The sequence below is a fragment of the Geotrypetes seraphini genome, chromosome 1 (genome assembly GCF_902459505.1).
Source record: "Geotrypetes seraphini chromosome 1, aGeoSer1.1, whole genome shotgun sequence".
Taxonomy (NCBI): domain Eukaryota; kingdom Metazoa; phylum Chordata; class Amphibia; order Gymnophiona; family Dermophiidae; genus Geotrypetes; species Geotrypetes seraphini.
The window spans coordinates 448,235,818-448,257,072 of record NC_047084.1 but is presented as its reverse complement, the minus strand read 5'-3'; the positions used below and the strand labels follow the sequence as shown (position 1 = coordinate 448,257,072).

The 21,255-nt window shown below is 42.1% G+C and overlaps 1 protein-coding gene across 3 annotated transcripts in view; it reads right to left on the bottom strand.

The window, feature by feature from the left end:
- ARHGAP4 (Rho GTPase activating protein 4) overlaps nt 1–21,255 on the bottom strand; it is a 145,769-nt gene that overhangs the window by 18,526 nt on the left and 105,988 nt on the right. For all 3 annotated transcript variants that reach the window (XM_033920717.1, XM_033920712.1, XM_033920724.1), the window contains 6 exons: nt 10,892–10,919; nt 10,147–10,246; nt 5,384–5,444; nt 5,193–5,270; nt 1,022–1,156; nt 720–825 (listed from right to left, as the gene is read on the bottom strand). In XM_033920717.1, coding sequence (XP_033776608.1) covers nt 720–825; nt 1,022–1,156; nt 5,193–5,270; nt 5,384–5,444; nt 10,147–10,246; nt 10,892–10,919 — 508 coding nt within the window. The remainder of the gene's footprint in view (nt 1–719; nt 826–1,021; nt 1,157–5,192; nt 5,271–5,383; nt 5,445–10,146; nt 10,247–10,891; nt 10,920–21,255) is intronic.

Here is a 21,255-nt window from a genome sequence, read left to right as displayed (position 1 = left end):
ATGATTCATCGCTCTTTGTGATGTTGTATGCTTCTGGGATTTAATCCCTGAGATTTTATATTGTTATTTCCTTTTTTTGTGTGATCTTGAATAAAAATTATTTCAATTATAAAACCATAACTATGAAAGAAAATGAGGTAAAACCGATTTCTTATGACAAAACGGCTTCTTGAACTCTGCCCACCCTCTGAATTTTCAGGAATGTGCACCTGCCATGAACTCGGGCCCCAGCACATGGTTTTGCATTTTCAAAGCTACATGGGCTGCTTGGCCTAAAAATAGAAAAAGCAGGAGCAAAACTGCACAGGTACTTACTACTTATCATTTTTATAGCATTGCTAGACATGCACAGTGCTGTTCATTAAAAAACGCAAGAGACAGTCCCTGCTCAGTAGAGTTTACAATCTAATCAAATAGACAAACAGGACAAGTTGGGGGTTAGGGAGTTTCTCAGGCATGGGTACTTCTTCCTTTAGCAAATTTTCAAAGAGAAAATTTGATTGTAAGCTCTACTGAGCAGGGATTGTCTCTTACATGTTTAAGATACAAAGCTGCATAAGTCTATTAGCACTATAGAAATGATAAGTAGTAATAGTAGTAGGTAAGCCCTGCACCAATAAGGTAGCTGAGAAAACCACACACAGTCTTCACATAGCAGCACAGATAGCTAACATGCACTCTCCCCCCCTCCCCCCCCCCGAACACAGAGCCACACTTACTGGTTTAAGAATGCAAAAAGGTATCGAAGAACCACCAGAACCTGTGATGGGAATCTCACGATCACCTTCTTAATGTTACATGTCCTCTCCAGCATGTCCTCAATTTCTGTGATTCAACAAAAAATAGACACCATTCGTAAAACAGAAAGTGGAGAGCTCCTCAAGTGACCCATCCCCCTCTTCTTTTTTCTCACACTACCTTCAATCTTCTCAGAAGCATAAAAAGAGCTTCCATCTCCCCCTCCAAATATAATTCATCAGTCTGCTTGCCCATCTATATGCCCTGTGGTAAGATCACTTACGAACACAGTGGAGCAGGTCATCAAACAAGTCCTGAGGAAAAAGAGGCTTCTGAAAGCCACGCAAGTACAGCTTGAGGACCCCAGCCACGGAATCCACATCGTGCTCTGAGTAACCATCTAGAAGGGGGTCTTCACCTGCAAAGCCAGCAAGAAGTCATGAGTATCAGAGAGGTTATAGGGCTGGAGAACTGTGAGAGATGATAGTATTACATTTACATTTCTAGACCACAAAAACTCACAGATCGATGCGGTTCACAAAAAGATTAAAATCTGGACATTCCCAGTGATGTACAAAACTTGACATAAGATCGTATTACTGCTCTAGGAATTTTGTAAATTGTATTGATTTTAGTAATTTTCTAAAATGTAAGTAGGAACAAGACTTTGTGAATAAAGAGCGTAACTCTCTGTCCCAGCTTGCTGCCTGATAAGCAAGCAGATGCTGTCTATCTGTGGGAAGTTATAGGGAGTACAGCAGGACTAAATCAGATTATAAGGACAAAGGAAAGAAGGATTAAGAGGCAAGAAAACTTTGATGGCTGAATTCTGCATGCACAGAATTAGCGCAGAATTCCTCACCCCCTCATGCTCTGCTCACTCGCTTTTTCCCTCTAGTGCTACGCTCCCACAGCAAGAAGAGGAGGAAGCGAACTGTTGCATGGTGAACCGCGGTTCACTTGAACAGTCAAGTCTAAATCGGCACAGGAGAAGGAAGTGATCTATTATGCAGCAGGTCACTTCCTCCTTGTCGTGGGAGCTTAGCGGGAGAGGGGAAGAGAGAGTGAGCGGAGCTACTGCCATGGTTAAAAATGGAGGGGATATAGCACAGCAGTTACTATACAAAGAACAGAAATTGATCTATATATCACATACAGTGACACCTTTGGGATTAAATCATGAGCTTGAATGGCCTGCGGTGTGAGTAAGCTCCGCAGTTCATTGGCTAGTTAGTTTAGTTTCCTTCCTGATTGGTTCTACATCATGTCATCATTATTTAAATAAGGCAGGCATAGTTTCTCTGCAGCAGTCCTTTCTTTGAAGAAGCCATGATAGCTTGCAGCCACATTTAAGTACGTTTATATTATTTGTTTTATTTTATTTTTACCAGTATCATCGGATGGCCGTCTGTTTACCCTGAAGACGATTGCCGAAACTCAGCTTGAGCTGGCAGACAGTGGCATTAGAGCTGATAAAGTTAAACATGACTGACTCATTGACTGTTGGAGATTAAACAGCGTTTTCACACTGAGAATATTAACTAGTGACCCGATTTCAACATACCAACACTCCTACATTGGACCAGTGTAGCTTTTTTAGTTTGAATTTTGATGTTTTCTTCTTTCTGTTTAGTTCAACACGTTGGTAGAAATTAACACAAGATTGAGCACACATTATACAATTTATTTTTCTGGTCTAAAGGAAGAGCAGGGAACCTGTATGTGCAATGATGGTTCCCATTCAATCATGGTCATTATAAATTAAGTTTTATAATATGATCTGGTGGTGGTTACAGAGCACAATACATAATATTTATTATTTATTAGGACATGAGAAGATTTTTGTTATAAGTACTAGTATTTGAGCATAAAAATGAGAAACAGCCAGAAAATGGTTAGTGTGCAATGGGAGATTAGGGACAGAGTTAAGGGATGAATCACATGCCAAGGAGTAGGGATTGGGAGCATAGTAATGGGGTGTATGTGCCACGCCATGAGTAATGTGACCATATGTCCCATTTTGAACGGGACCGTCCTGTTTTTAGATCGCCTGTCCTGTTGTCCCCATGCAACACTTTGGGATGCCTAAATGTCCGGTTTTCAGAAACAGCATCCTGAAGCTGTGCGTGGGTAGACAAAGAGACATTCGATCGTGGAGCCTGGGATTTCTCCGACGCAGCTCAGATCAGGTGTGTGCAGCCGTGACTGCACAAACCTCCCCCAATGTCAATTCTGATGTTGGAGAGGAAGTTCTGGGCCAGCCAATCGCTGTCTGGCTGGCCCGGAACTTCCTTTCCGATGTCAGAATTGATATCAGGGGGCAGGCTTGTGTAGTCAAGGCTGCACGCACCTGTTGCTGCATTGGCTTGCAGAAATTGGCAGCAGAGGCAGTGGCTTGGGGGGAGGGCAGGGAGAGCGAAAGAAAGAAAAGGGGGCAGGGAGAAAGAAAGAAAGAAATGAAAGAAAGAAAGGATGCACAGTTAGAAGGAAGTGCAACCAGAGACTCATGAAATCACCAGACAACAAAGGTAGGAAAAATTATTTTACTTTCAGTTTAGTGATCAAAATGTGTCAGTTTTGAGAATTTATATCTGCTTTCTATATTTTGCACTATATTTAACGGGAGGATCCGCGGGAGGATGAGGGTCCTGTCCTGTTTTGAAAAAAAAAATGAATGGTCACATTAGTCATGAGGGGCTTTGGCGGCAAAGTAAAAGAGTGATTATGCCTCAGGGGTGGGAGCAGCAAGCTGAAGGCTTATCATGGGGAAGGGAGGAAAAAAAAATGAAGGATGGGGTACTACATATGGGGGAAGACGTTAGGGGCAGACAGAATAGTAGATCATGTTGGGATTTTTAGGGAGACAGAACTGCAGTTGGAGTGAGAGGGAACTGAGGAGGCTGGAGCCTGTGAAAGGAAAAGGCAGGAAGGGATTTCAGACCTTATGATGGAGAAATTCCTACACAAAGCACTACAAATAAATGTAGAATTTTAAAATATTGTAGCAGAATTTTCAAAAATTTTGCACAGGAGTAGATTTGGAGAACTACAGAACTATCCTAATGTAACCAAGGTTATATATAAAAATATATATATATATTCCTGTAGATGTAAGAATTTTCAGCTGTACATGTCACTTTTGGAATTCTGAATAGCACAGCTCTCTCCAGGAAGTGAGTAGTGCTAGAGAGACTTCTAAAACTGCCAGAGAGAGCAATTGAGGGCTGTTGAGTTGGTTTGTGGCAGAGACAGGTGTTTGTTATATGCTGTCTCTGGAAAATTGGGTTTTAAAGACATTGGATATTTACTGGATATTGAAAATTGCATATTTATTGGATATTGTTAAGGAATTATATTGATTTTTATTTTAAACCTTGGTTTAATAAAAAAAATAGGTGGGATTAGTTTTTAGGGAAATTTCAATTATCCTTTGATTTTTGGGGAGTAGCTAGTGATCACAGTGGTTTGTTGGTTTTTTTTGTCATCAAATAGGGATATAGGGTTTTGCTTCTTTTGGGTTTTTTAGTTAGGAAGTAGGTACACCATTCGTTGAAGCTGAATCTCCTGGAAAAAAGAAGCACTGGTACCCACCTGCCCTGCAGAGAAAAAAAATTATTTCAAAGACCTAAGGGCTCCTTTTACTAAGGGGTCCTTTTACAAAGGTGTGGTAGCGGTTTAACGCGCGGAATATGGTGCGTTAAACCGCCTGCCGCACCAGTACCTAACGCTTCCATTGATGAGGAGTTAGGATTTTAGGCTGCCGCGGGGATTAGCGCGTGATGAAATGTCCGACGCACTAACCCCCATAGCGCGCCTTGATAAAAGGAGCCCTAAGCTGTGATAGCATTTTTAGCACGCGCTAAACCCATGCTACGTGGCTAGAACTAACGCCAGCTCAATGCTGGTGTTAGCGTCTAGCGCATGTGGCAATTCTGCGCACGCTTAGCGTGCGCTAAAACCACTGTCGCAGCTTAGTAAAAGGAGCCCTAAATTCTTTGAGAAAGGTTATTCTAAAGCTGTATAGATATATACGTTTTATTAGATTTGTATAAATCAATATTTGTTTAAAAGGTTTTACTTATTGTTCACCCGGTATCTTTTATTTAGAGTGAAATATATTTTATGCTAACTTTTCCCTCTTTTTAGAAAAAAATTTTCACTTTGACTTGTAGGGTAACCTGACTACAGAAAGTGAAGTAAGTGAGAATTGATATTCAAAGAGGGAGAGGTTACACTAATCTCATATCCTTTTACCCCTCATATTTATTAGGATTTATTTACCATCTTTCTGAAGAAAGTCATCTAAGGTACGCCAAAAATGAGGCATAAGCAATAAACAATTACAGCAATGCAAATATTCAAGTAACAGTACCATGTCAACACAATACACATTATAAGCCTCCTCTCCCTCCTTCCCACGTGTTTCTCCTCCCTTTTCCTCTCCCTTTACTCACCCATCTCAAAAGCATCACGTATCTCATTAACCTGTATCTGTAAGCCAGAGACACGAAAGATCCCCTCATGCTGTAGGCCTTTAAAGAAAGAAAGGGGGCTGTAAGTGAAAGCCAGGACTGTCAGCTAATAAGCTGGCTCAGTTCACAAAGATTTAGGCATTTCAAAATGTTCCGAGAAAAGGGCTGAATACCATGTAGGTTAATGAAACGGATGCAGCTTTCCATCACCAGGGGGATCCTCTGTCCTGAGCTCTGGGGGAAGGAAGAAGAGTGAGGAGTCAGGACAACAGCTAGATTACACACCATGCAACTGCTCCTTTACATATGCAGATAGTCACTCTCTTAATCAAGCAGCTCCCCTTCTTAGATTGCTACAACAAACAATAACCACAGACAATTGTAGAATTCAAAATATATTAGAATATTGAAGTGACCCACCAGTTTATTATAACTTTATGGTCATTCTTCTGCAACAAGCTGATCTTTGAGTACAATAAAATATTTTTGAAGTCATCTTAAGTATAATTTATGAATATATTTTGAATTCCACAATTGTCTGTGCTTATTGTTTGTTGTGGCAGTGTCCTTATTTAACTCAATACGTTTCAAAAATTATTTTGTTTCCACGTATGTATGTTGGATAGCCTCTTCTTAGACTTACAAGGCATCACCTTCTTCAAATCTCTTTCTATGTACACAGGGGCCGACGCAGAAAGCTACCACGGGCCTCAGTGCGCAGTTAATGCGTGGTCTATGTTATGGGCCATACGATGCAGAAAGGGATTCAGCAATCAAATTAACTTGCATGGTAGAAATCAGTACGCAGTATATTATGTATATTATAAGGCGCAGTAAACAATTTGTTAGCACAGAAGTTTCTAACCTGTGCGCTGATGTCTTTAGAACGAGAAATCTAACACCAGGTCAGAGGTAGCATAGAAGGTTAGGGGAAACCCTCAGCCTGAATCCCCATGCCCAGATAGTTTTCTACATGGTTCCCTGGTAGTTTAGCAACCTCTCCCTCCCGGAACTTATCTGACCCGTCCCCACGCCTCCCAAATAATCAAAAAGCCTTGTTAGGTAAGTGGTCCCCCCTCTCTCCCCTTTATCCAGTCCTCCCTACCCTACTACTGCTATTTATTATTTCTATAGTGCTACCAAACACATGCAGCGCTGTACATTAAACACGCATAAGATGGTCCCTGCTCATAAGAGCTTACAATCTAATTATGACAGACACAGTGGACAAAATGATGAATCAATATATACTGCTCATTTAGGGAAATACAAAGGGATGAAAGGATAAAGAGGGTAGAGGACTACAGAGGGAATAATAAACAAATATGGTGCTTTACCAGTTGGTAGGGTTAGGACTTAAACGCAGCTTCAAAAAAGTGGGTTTTCAGCCTGGATTTGAATATTGCTAGGGACGGAGCCCCACGTACCAAGTCAAGCAGGTTATTCCAGGCATATAGCACAGCAAGACAGAAGGGACGGAGTCGGGAGTTGGCCAGCGAGGAGAGGGGTACAGACAAGAGAAATTTGTCCGATGAACAGAATTCCCAGGGTGGAGTATAGGGAGAGATAAGAAAGGAGAGATATTGAGGAGCTGCGGAGTGAATACACTTGTAGGTCAGTAAGAGGAGTTTGTATGTGTAAGAGGACAAGGAGCCATTGAAGTGGACAGGGAGCCAATGAAGCAACTTGAGGAGAGGGATAACATGAGAATAATGACATTGGCGGAATACAAGGCGTGCAGCAGAATTCTGGACAGATTGAAGGGGAGAGAGATGGCTAAGCACAAGACCCTCAAGAAGCAAGTTGCAGTAATCCAGGCTAGAGGTGACAAGAACATGGATGAGGGCAGCATGCTCAGAAAGGAAATTCCAGATTTTAGCAATGTTGTATAGAAAGAAACGACAAGCTTTGGTGGTCTGCTGTGTTTAAGAAGAGAAGGAAAAAGACAAGTCAAAGATGACTGACCCTGAGGATGAGAGCATTATCCACCGAAATAGAGAACGGAGGAAGGGGAGAAGCAGGTTTAGGAGGAAAGATAAGGAGTTCAGTCTTGGCAATGTTTAATTTTAGATGGCAGTGAGATATCCAGGTAGCAATGTCAACCAGGCAGGCTGAGAGTTGAATCTGGATTCCCATAGGAATTTTTGGCATAGAGAAGTAAATTAGCGAATCTTCAGCATAGAGATGGTACTGGAAGCCATGGGAGATTAGAGAGCCAAGACTTCTAAAAATAACCCCTTGTGGTCTAGCATTCAACTTCCTCCCCTCACCCTGACTTTAAAATACTAAATCCCTGGTGTCTAGTGGCATCCCCACCCATCCAACCCCTCCCACTGGTTCCTCCAACCTCCCAGTTTATACCTTTAAAAGAAGCAGCAGTAATGCCAGCTTACTCCTGCCTCTGGCCTCCTTCCCCACAGGCTTTATCCCCATCCCTGCGCCATGGGCTCTGTCCCCGTCCTGCAGTTAACTGCAAGTACTTGTTCCAATGTCATTCTCTACCAGCAACCTCCTTGAATTTTTACAGGTGATGGAGGCTTTGGAACCAGGTTGGGAGAAGAAAAGGACATCTTGGTCCATAGGGGCCCCCTAGAGTTAGGGGGCCCAGGGCAGCTGCCCTGTTTATCCCTCCCTAACACCGGCCCTGGTAGAATAGTTACTAGAGAGTTCATTTTGAGTTCCCTCAATTTAACATAGTACTCCTGACTTCCTGAGGATGAGGAAATATCCGGAGTAAAACCATTAATCCTTTTCAGATAGATGTACCTCCTCACTTAAGCACATAAGCACATAAGCATTGCCTCTACTGAGTCAGACCATAGGTCCATCACGCCCAGCAGTCCGCTCCCGCGGTGGCCCCCCAGGTCAATGACCTGTAGTGATCTATTACTCTACTACTCTATTACTTTACAGCCTTCTGTACTGTATAGTAACCCTCTAATTGTACCCATGGATCCCCTTTTCCTTCATGAACTCGTTCAATCCCCTTTTGAACCCCAAAGTCGTACTTTGCTCTACCACCTCCTCTGGAAGCGTATTCCAGGTGTTCACCACCCTCTGCGTGAAGAAGAACTTCCTAGCATTTGTTCTGAACCTATCTCCCTTCAATTTTTTTGAGTGCCCTCTAGTTTTTGCTGCCCCTGCTAGTCTGAAGAATCTGTCCCTTTCTACCTTCACTATACCCTTCATGATCTTATGAGTTTCTATCATATCCCCTCTAAGTCTCCGCTTTTCCAGGGAAAAGAGCCCCAGCTTCTCCAGCCTCTCAGCATATGAGAGGTTTTCCATGCCCTTTATCATTTTTGTCGCTCTCCTCTGGACCCTCTTGAGAATCGCCATATCCTTCTTAAGGTACGGCGACCAGTACTGAACGCAGTACTCCAGATGCGGTCGCACCATCGCCCTATACAGCGGGAAGATAACATCCTTGGTTCTGGTAGTGATACCTTTTTTGATAATGCCCAACATTCTGTTTGCCTTTTTTGAGGCCGCTGCGCACTGTGCCGCCGGCTTCATTGTTCTATCTACCAAAACCCCCAAGTCCTTTTCTAGGTTGCCTTCCCCCAGTACCATCCCCCCCATTGTGTAGTTGTACATCGGGTTCCCTTTCCCTATGTGCATAACTTTACATTTTTCTACATTGAAGCTCATCTGCCATTTAGTAGTTTATGGTTTACGGGTATTTACTTAACCATCTTTACTGAAACTTGCAGGTCAAAGCAGTGAATAGCTAAAGTTAAAAATGCTGTAGAAAGCAACTACAAAATTAAATGAGATAGAAATCATGCAAACAAGAACAAGATCATTCAGCAGAGAAGCACAGTCAAATGCAATTATCACAGCAGCCAGAGCCAGCCCACCTGTGAATACATCTGCCTTCAAGTGGACCTAGTGGTGTTCAAAAAATGCTCAGAGAAGTGAAACCCTGAAGAGGGGGTGAAAACCACCTCTTGAAAGGAAGAGTTTACCATCCAATCATTGCATTTACATGTAGAAAATCACTCTCTGGTCACTGGTAAAAGTATAGGTTCATATACTCAATGCAGTATTATTCCAAAACTTATAACAAAAAGTTCTCTATATGGACAAAATGATGTAATGCACTTAGCTGCAAAAGACTTAAAAAGATTGAAAGTCTCAGGGGTCCCTGTCTTTTGCAGCTAAGTGCATTACATCATTTTGTCCATATAGAGAACTTTTTGTTATAAGTTTTGGAATAATACTGCATTGAGTATATGAACCTATACTTTTACCAGTGACCAGAGAGTGATTTTCTACATGTAAATGCAATGATTGGATGGTAAACTCTTCCTTTCAAGAGGTGGTTTTCACCCCCTCTTCAGGGTTTCACTTCTCTGAGCATTTTTTGAACACCAGTAGTTCCACTCCCTCCTCACTGTTAAACATTATTACCATAGTCAGTCTGTTTTTTCTATCATTCAGCTATTTTCTGACTACATTGATATACATCCCTGTATCCTCTTAAACATTCAAGTGGACCTAGGCTGAAGCCATAACATTAAAATATATATTTGTCTCTAAAAGCAGTTTGATTTTCTCACTGAGGTGAACTAGAAGCTTGTGCTGGTACCAGAGGCCTCTGGCAGAAAGAGGAGACAGAAAATTGATTCTGTAGCTTTGATATATAGTTTTCAAAACCTATTTGTCTGCTGTTATGGAGTACCAGGTTTCTGTGAGCTCTAGCGGCTAACTAGTCTTTAACAAGATAATCCCATTGCTTACTCATCAAGAGGAGAGTTTAATAGCACTATTACCAGTGCAACCTAATGAGATGCTCCTTCCAGTCAGGAGTTGCTTCCTGTGGGTCAGCGTTCAAGCGGGAGATTAACAATCCGAAGGAAAGGGAATTGTGAAACAGACTGGTGATATGCTGGCTTTAGGAAGCAGGGGAGTGGAGGAAGAGGGGCAACGGTACCTGGATAAACTGTTCCAGATCTCCGTTAAAAAGTTTGTGGATGTACTGGGAACTGGGGCGTTTCCGGAGCCGCTGTGATTTCCCTGAGCTGGACTGCAACCTGCACACGAATAAGGGAGAAATAGCATGTGACCTGTTATATCAAATTGGATTAAGTGTTGTATCTAAGTTTAAAATGTTTTTATTTGCTGATACACTTATTGTAAGTTTTAAAAAATGAATAAAGAATTAAAAAAAAAAAAAATCATGAAAGCCTCACTCCCCACAACTGCAAGGATCAATGATGAAAAACAGTGTTCTTTAAAAAATAATATGTCTGAATCGACCAATCCTACCCATGATAGAATCTATATCCCTTGGGCCCATCCTTGAGACATCTAGCACCAGTATCCATATGACATGTGAGTCATCTAGGCCTAGAGGTAGAAGACTATCCCAAACTCATTCCTGAACTGAACCACTGAATCATCTATTTTTACAAATAGACTCCTTTTGACTGTGTCCATACTTAGAATTCATTAACACCTTTTAAAGAGAGGTTCCCTGTTCCAGTTCCTACTCCTGAGCCATTCAGTCCTAAAAGTGACAGATTCTGCATCACTGTGCCATTCCCTAGGGTCCTCCCCCCAGCCCAGTTCCAGAGATCAGAGGCCCTGTATTCCAGCAGCCATTCATTGAGCCATGTAGTCCTAGAGGTGAGAAATTTGGTCTACAGCACAGCTCTCTATACTCCTGTACTACTTACCTGGACCCTTCTCGATCCACCATATCTCCTACAAATTAAAAAAAAAAAAAAAATCAGGCTATTTATAAAGCATATATTCAAACCTAGTTTAATAAGGACAAGGAAAGTTCTCTCCCTTTAAAAAAGTAGAGATTTGAATTCTTATCTACCAAGGGTACAGATAAGAGTAGCGGTAGGTTATAGGGATAGTCTGGGACCATTGCTCAGGCAATGGGCCTGATGGGCCGCCGCGGGAGCGGACCGCTGGGCGAGATGGACCTCTGGTCTGCCTCAGCGGAGGCAACTTCTTATGTTCTTAAGGGATTTTCCCAACAGATACAGAATGAGAGGGCACTCCCCTCTCCACACACATACACTATTCTGCCCCCATATTTATGAGCCCTATTGAGGTCCAAAAGTGTGGTGGTAGAGGGACTCGCATTCATGAGAGCAGATTGTTTGCATTCAAATATGCAATCAGAGTGTGTTTATTTAACTTAAGTTCCCAGTGTGCACTTCTGTATCCTTGGGGGCCTGAGCCTCCCTCTCTCTTCTGCCTGTGGAGATACTCCATTTTACAGCTCCATGTGGCCACAGGAAATAATTGTTCCCCAACTAGTTTAACCTTTGAAGCTGCTGGTCTAAATACAGCTTAGTTGACTAAGTTTAAATTATAGTATTATCCTTTACAAAGAGTATGTGAAATAAACTCCTGGTTTCCCCTATCTCTGAGATGCACTGGTAGAGTATGGATTTTGTAGAAGAAATTTCTTGAGATCAACTGAACTGTGAGTTTATTTATGTCTTTGTTTAAGTTTGTATTAAAGAAGTTAGCTTAAGGAATACAGAATCCAATCTGATAATATTACAAGACTACAGGTTTAATGAGTCTATCTGTCTGGGATCCTTGGGAGAAGTCATTCACAGTGAAAACCAGTAAGAGCAATCCTTAATTAAACCCAGTCAGAGAATGGCATAGATGTGAATAGGGTTCCATGGACATTTGGATTATTGAAAATTTGGAAATTGAAGCAAATAAAGAACCCTTGTAAGGCACAAGCAGTGAGACTGTCCAGGAGTTATGTGTAAAGTTCCAAGGAGACTAAAAAGGAGAAACAATGTCCCATGAAACAAGCAACAAGAAGCAAAAAAAAAAAAAGGTGGGTCACATAAAAGTCCAGTTTTGGATCTTTCATCTCCATTGTGTGTCTCCTTATGGACTAAATGACAGCATTGAATGAAACACTATTGTTTAGTGTGGCTCCTCCTCCTGTGCGCTGATTGGCTCTATGTCCTTCCTGTTGGCTTTTAAGCACGTTTGCGTGCCTTCTTGTTTGCTCCTCCTTTCTTCCCAGCTCTCCTGGAGGACTGCCATTGATTGATTTGTTCAGTTATGGATTCCTGAGGAAGGGACTTGTTCCCGAAACCAGGCTGGTTGAACCTGGTCTTCTGGCGTTCCATCTGCCCTGTCTCACTTCCCTTGGACATTGGATGAAAATCTTTTGAAGCTAAGTTTTGCTTTTTCAATTTTGGGAGGTTGCTGTAATAGTGCCCTGTGTTTATTTTGCACTGCTTTTGTTGGTGATAGTGTTATTTTGATTTAAAAACACACACTCTGGTACCCTATGATGGTGTGTAGGTGTACGCCTTCCCGGCGCCACCTTGATGCGTGAAGCGTTGGAGCTACACTCCCGTCGCTGTCCCTTCGCACTGAGGGTACCTAAGTCTTGTAAAATTCTGATAGTTATTTACCTTATATACATTATTGTATTGGTTACTGATTTAACCTTTGCTGGGGACACTGTTTCACTACCACTCTTGGGAACCTTTGACCTTTTTGTGGGTCTCTTTATAAGGTTCTTTGGCAATTCTGTTTTTGGAGGTTGTTTGAATAATTAATAAGGCACATCCAGTGCAGAGAATGTGCCCTCCTCAACATACAAATTTACTTTTTTTCTGCACAGCTCAAAGCCAGAAGCACCTATAAATAGCTTATGGAAAAAGAAAAAAAAGGGGTTTATTATTATTAGTCATCATTCCTGATAAGGCTACTGAACCCAGCTTATCACAAGCCCACCCTGGCAGTGAAATGGTCACGTGCAAAGTATCCAGAGGACATACTTTGACTGAAAAAGCCTAGGAAAATAATGAATTAGAGTTCAAAATACATCATGATACTGGAAAACCAGTGGGCATTATTGGCAATAAATGAAAAATCTAAGAAAGGCCAAGCCAGTCAGCTACATACATATATCAAAGAACTTCTACAGAATTCTGTTTGTATTTGCATAGGAAGCATACCCAGGATAGGCTGGCACAGCATGAAAGACAAAGGGCTACAGATCAAACATGGCATGGCTCTTTAAAAAAAAAAAAAAAAAAAAACTTATAAAGATTTTATTATTCCAGAAGCATTATGTTTAACGGTTCTAGGAAAAAGACAGGTATTTTGAGATAAGCTAGGAAATTATTGTGGCAGATAATTATGTAGAAAGGACAACAAGAAGAGGCACTGGAGATGTCACAGCCAACTTATGGATACAAGTCTTTTATTTGAAGTAAAACAATTAAAATATATAAAAACAAAACAAAGTCCCGACTAGGATCCAAGTTTCGGCAACTACATTGCCTTCTTCAGGGGACAATATCAAGCATTTTGGTGTCTTTGCTTAGCTTGCGAGCCGCAGATAATTATGTGAGATGTTTAGTAAGACTATTTCTGTTACTGTTGTGAAACTTTCCCCCTCTTCTATTAAACCGTGCTAGCAGTCTGTAGCGCAGAGAGCTGCGCTGAATGGCCCGCGCCACTCCCGACACCCACAGGAACTCCATGAGCATCGGGAGTAGTACGGCTCACCACATCCAAAAACCGAAATCGCAGTCTCGTAGCAGAGGGGATTTGTTTGAATAATTGCATACTGCTTCTGTTTCAACTGTTTATTAGTTTTATAACATCATACAGAAAATGCATAAAATGTAATACAATAAAATCTATAAAAGCACTTCAATTCTACAAATGAAACCTTAAGTCCCTTTCTTCCCTCCCAATTCCACCCTCTCATTTTTACTCTGGATATGCTTTCGGAATTTGAAAGTTGACAGGATCATATAAACCTTATTTAAAGATCTTTTATGTAAAGTTCCAATGGTCCCCAAATCTCCTTAAATTTCCTGGAATCACCTAGTTCCTCTGCTAATATTTTCTCATGTTGATAGTACAAACAAAGAGTCTCCCACCAGAAAGGTAAATTTAATCGATCCCATTGTTTCCAATTCCTCATAATCATTTGTAAAGCAATTCCACTCATAATAAGGAGAAGCTGATCCTTATGTTTTTTAAGTGGACTCTTATTCATGATTGAGGTTCCAAACAGTATGTTTTTATAAGATAACGAAATGGGCACCTCAAGAATAGAAATTATCTTACTCCATATTGACTTTCAGAAAGTTAGTATTAGGGACATTAAAATAGAAGGTGATCTAAGGCACCCACCTCCAAATGACAATGCCAGCACCTGTTAGACTGTGTTTTTTAGCAATTTTTTGGAATTCTGTATAATAAAAAATACAAAGATTGTCTCATGGAAGCTGAGGCTGTGCACTGCACTCTGCGCTTCCAAAGTTGAGATATTATAATTTATCTCTAAGCTCCAAATGTCACGTAAACCTGTTTTGGGTTTTTGAGGTAAATATTGACATACAGTATAACTTTGTACCATGTAGAGTCATGGTGCCCTTAAAAATCTACTTGGAAGCTTAAAAATGGCAAGTGTTTGCCATTATTTATTTATTTTTTAAGTCTGTATTAAAGAAGTTAGTTTAAGGAATATAGAGTCCAGTCTGATACTATTATAGACTACAGATTTAATGAGTTCATCTGTCTGGGATCCTCTGGAAGAAGCCAGTTACATACATGCACACATACATGACTACCCAGACTGCGATGAACCTCACTGCTTTGTCTTTCACTCCTAGGCTTTCCAAGATAAGCAGATAATTAACAATACATAATCACTGAGTCTTCAGGATAGGAACTCTAAGGGGTAGTGGCATAGCTAGGACTGACTGGGCCCTGGGCAGAAAAAATTAAGATGGGCCTCCCTTGAACACCATCACTTCCATGGGGAAGGAGGAGGAGGGGGAGGATGCACATTTCCCAGTCAACACTACTATTAATAAATTTAAAAATACTTTTTTCTCTATCTGAGCATTGCTTTGGTCCTAGTATCTCTCTTCTGCTTTTGTGCTTTTTTTCTTAATTCTCTCCAAGGTCTCCTGTCCTTTTGACATTTCTTCTCTATGTCCACCATCCATCTTGTGTGCCTCTATCCATCCTGTCCAGTGTCTTCCCTCTGTGTCCCTGACCCTATGCTTCCTCCAGAGCTAGCATCTCATTTGTGTCTCCATCCCTCCCCATATCCAGCTTCTCTCCTCTCTCTTCCCTTCTTGCACCTACTCTCTGTGGTCTGGTATCTCTATCTCCCTCCCTCTGTTTGTTGGTACATCATATCTCCCTTTCCCGTGATCCAGTCTTTCTCTCTTTTCCCTCAGCTTCCTCTCCCCAGGTCTAATATTTGCCCCCTTTTTCCATCACCAGGTCTCTATTTCTTACTATTTCCTCCGCTCCACCTCCAAGTCCAGGATCTTTCCTTCTCTTTCCCCTCCCTCATTTCGGTCTGACATCTAACCCCCACATCTACCTCACACCTCCCACGGTTCGAAGTCTCTCTAACACACACACATCCACCAGGGGTCTGGCACCTTTCCTCCCCGCCCCCACCACCACCACCACCACCACATGAGTCCAGCATCTTTCTACCCCCTCCTCTGCTCCTGCAAATGCCATAGCAGGACATAGTAGAGGCAATACTGAAAACTCCCCTCTGTCTGGCGGAGCCTTTCTTCTGTGTTTCTAGCCTCATCCTGCCCACAGGAAGTTGTATCAGAGAGGAAGGACACACAGAGGAAAGTCTCTGCTGGACAAAGAGTAGTTTTTAATACTGCCTCTGCCACAACCCACAACAGCATTTTCAGGAGTGTGGGATGAAGAAACGTCAGACGTGAATGTGAGGGGGTGGGGGAAGGGGAGACTAGGAGAGGAAGGGCTACCCTAACCATTTTGCCGGATTCGCTTAATTATATCTACGGCGTTGCCCGAGGAGATGTTAATGCCAATCTATGAATGCAAGCTAAATGCCTAATGCCTCCAGAACATAAGAGTTGCCATACTGGGACAGACCAAAGGTCCATCAAGCCCAGTATCCTGTTTCCAAATAATGGCCAACCCATGTTACAAGTACCTGGCAAGATCCCAAAGAGTAAAAGATTTTATGTTGCTTATACTAGAATAATCAGTGGAAGTTCCTAAATCCATCTTAATAATGGCTTATTGACTTTTCTTTTAGTAAATTATCCAAACCTTTTTTAAACCCTGCTAAGCTAACTGTTTTCACCACATTCTTTGCCAAAGAATCCCAGAGTTTAATTATATGTTGAATGAAGAAATATTTTCTCTGGTTTGTTTTAAATCTATTACTTAGTAGCTTCATTGCATGCCTCCTAGTATTTTTGGAAAGAGTAAACAAACAATTCACATCTACCCATTCCACTCCACTCCATATATATTTTAGTCACCCTTCTCTGTATCTTTTCTAATTCTGATATATCTTTTTTGAGTTGCAACTACCAAAATTGCACACTTTATTAGAGGTGTGGCCACACCATGGAGCGAAGCAAAGGCATTATAACATTCTCATACAATCCATACTGTCCATGACAAGACCAACCAATGATAATTTATTTATTTATTCAGTTTTCTATACCATTCTCCTAGTAGAACTCAGAATGTTTTACAAGAATTTATTCAGGTACTCAAGCATTTTTCTGTCAGCTCACAATCTATCTAATGTACCTGGGGCAATGGGGGGATTAAGTGACTTGCTCAGGGTCACAAGAAGCTGTGTGGGTTTGAACCCACAAGCCAAGGGTGCTGAGGATGTAGCTTTAACCACTGCATCACACTCTCCCCTGTGTGTTTGACCTTGGTCAAAGAAAGGAGCAGAGAAGGCAAAACCTATTTTGTTTGTAGAGGCAGTGGCGTATCAAGGAGGTGGCGGGGGGGCAGTCTGCCCCAGGTGCACGCCTTGGGGGGGGGGGGGTGCACAGCCAGCTGTTCTCACTGCCTGTAACACCGGCCCTGCAGCTCTGGACTTCCCCACATCTGTTCCCCCCTCCCCGATCGCTATTATTTTAAACGTTATGGCAGCTGCGGCGCTGTATCCATCGAAGGAGACTTCTAACCTCGGCCTGCCCCAGAACTCTTCCTGCAACAGCAACTTCCTGTTCTCGCCTAGGCGGGCGGTGGCTGCAGGAAGAGTTCCGGGGCAGGCCGAGGTTAGAAGTCTTCTTTGATGGATATAGCGCCATGGCTGTCATAACGTTTAAAATAATAGCGATCGGTGGGGGGGAGCAGGTGTGGGGAAGTCCGGAGCTGCAGGGCCGGCATTAGAGGGACTAAGAGGTGATGGTGCCGCAGGGTCCTGCGCTGGGGGGAGGGAGGAAGAAAGAAGAGTAACCAAAGCATTGGCAATTTGGGGGAAGCAGGTGTGGGGAAGTCCAGAGCTGCAGGGGAGAGTGTTGCTGTACCCAGCTGGAGGGAGAAGGAAGATGAGGGAGGGAATGAAAGATGCCAGGGCTTGGAGTGAAGGAGGAAGGTATGCCAGACTAAGGGAAAAGGAAGGGGGAGATGTCAGAGAATGGAGGGGAAAGGAAAGATGGAAGGAAAGGAGAAAAATGCCAGAGAATCAGGGAAGAGCAGATACCAGACTGTGGGGTGCGAAGGAAAGAAAGGAGAAGAGAGAGATGCCAGAGCATAGGGGATGGGTCGGTGACAAAGAGAAAAAAATGGAGAGGTGGCAGAGCTGAAATCAATCATGTACAAAGGACAGAAGGGGCACAGGATAGATAGTTATGAAAGGAGCATAGAAAGAAGGAAGATGTTGTATGGAAGAGAGAGAAGGCAGACATTGGATGAAAAGGGCAGAGAGGGCAGTGACTGGAAGGGGTGAGACAGAAGGTGAACAGTAGATGGAAGGGGTAGAGAGAGGGACAGCCATTGAATGGAAGTGTGAGGGAGAGGGGAGCAGACTCTGGAAGGAAGTGGGGAGGAGAAAGAAAAAAAGGGCACATGCTGGATTGAGGGACAAGGATAGAGTTAGATACTGGAAGGGAAAGAGGTGGCAAGCTTTAGGTAGACAGTAAAAAAGGACATTGATGAGAGGATAGTAAGAACGTAATCTAGACAGATGCAGAAAATAAACTGGAAAGGAAAATGAGGGAAAAAAGGGAAAGGGAGAGGGAAGGAGAGTTTCAAGTTTATTGATTTTTAATATACCGACCATCAATGGGTATCTAGCCGGTTTACAATAAAAGATAAAATAGAAGTAAAATTATGCTTATAGATATAAAAGAGCAAAGGGGAAGTGGACATTAAGGACATTTGACGATGACAAACATGAAAGTGAGGTTGACAAGAGAAGGAGGGGGAAAGTTACATTATTAGTGGTGAAAAGAGAGATGCCAGACCGATGGGGGTGAAAGGAGAGATGGAAGGGGGAGGCATACAGTTTCTGGAAGGGGCCTAGAAGGAGAGAAGATGCCATATAGGGGAAGAGAGACGGCAGACAGTGGATGGAAGGAAGAGAGTTACAAGAAGATGAGGAAAGCAGAAACCACAGAAGACAAAGGTAGAAAAAAATTTCTATTTATTTATTGCTTTAGGAGACATGCAGAGTCCAGCTTCTTACTGGTTCAATTTAATCTTTATCTATGTATTTCTATTTTATCCCCCCTTTTACAAAACTGTGGAGCGTTTTTTAGCGCCAGCCGTGGTGGTAGCAGCTCTGATGCTCAGAATTCTATGAGCGTCAGAGCTGTTATCACTGTGGCTAAAATCCACACTATAGTTTTGTAAAAGAGGGAGGGGTTAGTTTGTGATTACATATTCTATACTAGGCGAAGGTGTTTTCTGTGTTCTGTGTGTTCGAAAGACATGGTTTTTTGTTAGGCTTGACTGCAGGATTGATCTGTACTAGTCTGGCTTGTTTAGTTTTACAATGGGTATACTGATGTTGTACTCTCACTGCAGTATGTAAGATGCTGCCTTTTCCTAGGTACTCATGTGTGATGTGTGGCTTGTTACTAAAAATCATGTTTTCTGTACAGATGGGGGGGGTGTCAAAAAAATGATGGGCCTCGGGTGTCACATATGCTAGGTACGCCACTGTGTAGAGGCTATATTAATGAGTACAGTGAACAGTGAATGTACGCACTCCTTGTTATGCCATTGATCAACTCCCCTTAATTTAAACTAGTACAATAAAGAACATAAGAATAGCCTTACTGGATCAGATCAATGGTCCATCAAGCCCAGTAGCCCGTTCTCATGGTGACCAAAACCCAAGTAGTAGCAATATTCCATGGTACCAATAAAGGGCAAGCAGTGGCTTCCCCCATGTCTTTCTCAATAACAGACTATGGACTTTTCCTCCAGAAACTTGTCCAAACCTTTCTTAAAACCAGCTTCGCTATCCACTCTTACCACATCCTTTGGCAACACATTCCAGAGCTTAACTATTCTCTGTGTGAAAAAAATTTCCTCCTATTGGTTTTAAAAGTATTTCCCTGTAACTTCATCGAGTGTTCCCTAGTCTTTGTAATTTTTGACGGAGTGAAAAATCGATCCACTTGTACCCGTTCTACTCCATTTAGGATTTTGTAGACTTAAATCATATCTCCCCTCAGCCATCTCTTTTCCAAGCTGAAGAGCCCTAACCGTTTTAGTCTTTCCTCATATGAGAGGAGTTCCATCCCCTTTACCATCTTGGTCACTCTTCTTTGAACCTTTTCTAGTGCCACTATATCTTTCTTGAGATAAGGAAGGAGACCAGAATTGAATGCAATACTCCAGATGAGGTCGCACCATGGAGAGATACAGGGGCATTATAACATTCTTTTTTTAATAATTCCTAGCATCCCGTTTGCTTTTTTAGCCCCTGCCGCACATTGGGCAGAAGGGTTCATCGTATTGTCTACGATGACACCCAAACCCTTTTCTTGGGCGCTAATCCCCAAGGTGGACCTTAGAATCCAGTAACTGTGATTCAGATTATTCTTCCCAATGTCCACATTAAATTTCATCTGCCATTTGGATGCCCAGTCTTCCAATTTCCTAAGGTCCGCATGCAATTGTTCACAATCTGAATGCGTTTTAACAACTTTGAACAGTTTAGTGTCATCTGCAAATTTAATCGCCTCACTCGTCGTTCCAATTTCCAGGTCATTTATAATTAAGTTAAATAGCACCGGTCCCAGTACAGACCCCTGTGGCACTCCACTGTTTACTCTCCTCCATTGAGAAAAATGATCATTTAACTCTACCTTCTGTTTTCTATGCGATAATCAATTCTTAATCCACAACTGAACTTTGCCATCTATCCTATGACACTTTAATTTTCTCAGGAGCCTCTCCTGAGGAACTAGCAGATATAAACCCAGTCTTTGGGATATACCCAGGCAGCCATGGTGTTTAGGATATCCACAGACACAGACTCTCAACAAATACAGAATAAACGATCCTAGAGAATTACATAGGGACGTTTGTCTCCGTCCTCACGGGGGTCTGTTTTTATCCCCACACTGTTCTCATGAGCTCTGTCCTCATCTGCACAAGCCTCGAACACATAATTTTAAAGTGTTCAAGACTTGTGCAGATAAGAACAGAGTTCGCAGGGAAGGGACAGAGTCAGAGCTTGCAGGGATGAGACAGGGAGGACAGGGTCAAACTTTGTCCCATGTTACTCTCCACACAGACTAGAAATAGAAAGAGGCAGGCAAAAACTTAATTGGAAACCTCAGGAAGCCAAACTGCATGCAATGCAATACTGGAGAAGTAGAAACAGAAAATAAATGTATGTACAGTACTTCCTATTAACACTATGCAAATTAAAGATATCAGTGATACACATTTCTCTAAACAGAGTAAATCAAAGACTTCCCAAAAAAGAATGAACAAGAACAACTCTGTATAATCTTGTGGTAAAGAGGAGAAACCGTAGCTGAAGCAGCAAAATATGTGGTATCCTGTCACCAGACCGGAAATGTGACCTGACCATGGGCAATGCAAACCAGAACCAGTTAACTGTTCTAGCTATAAACCTCTCTGTACATAACTCTATGTTATTGCTCTTGTTATTTCTTTGAAAAAGATCTCCTTCTTTGTTTTCTCTTTATCTACCAGTAAGTGTATCATTTTTAGGGGCATAATTAAAGAACTAAAATGTCCAAAAAGCTGCCTATGTAGATTCGCTCCGTGACTACTGGGGCTC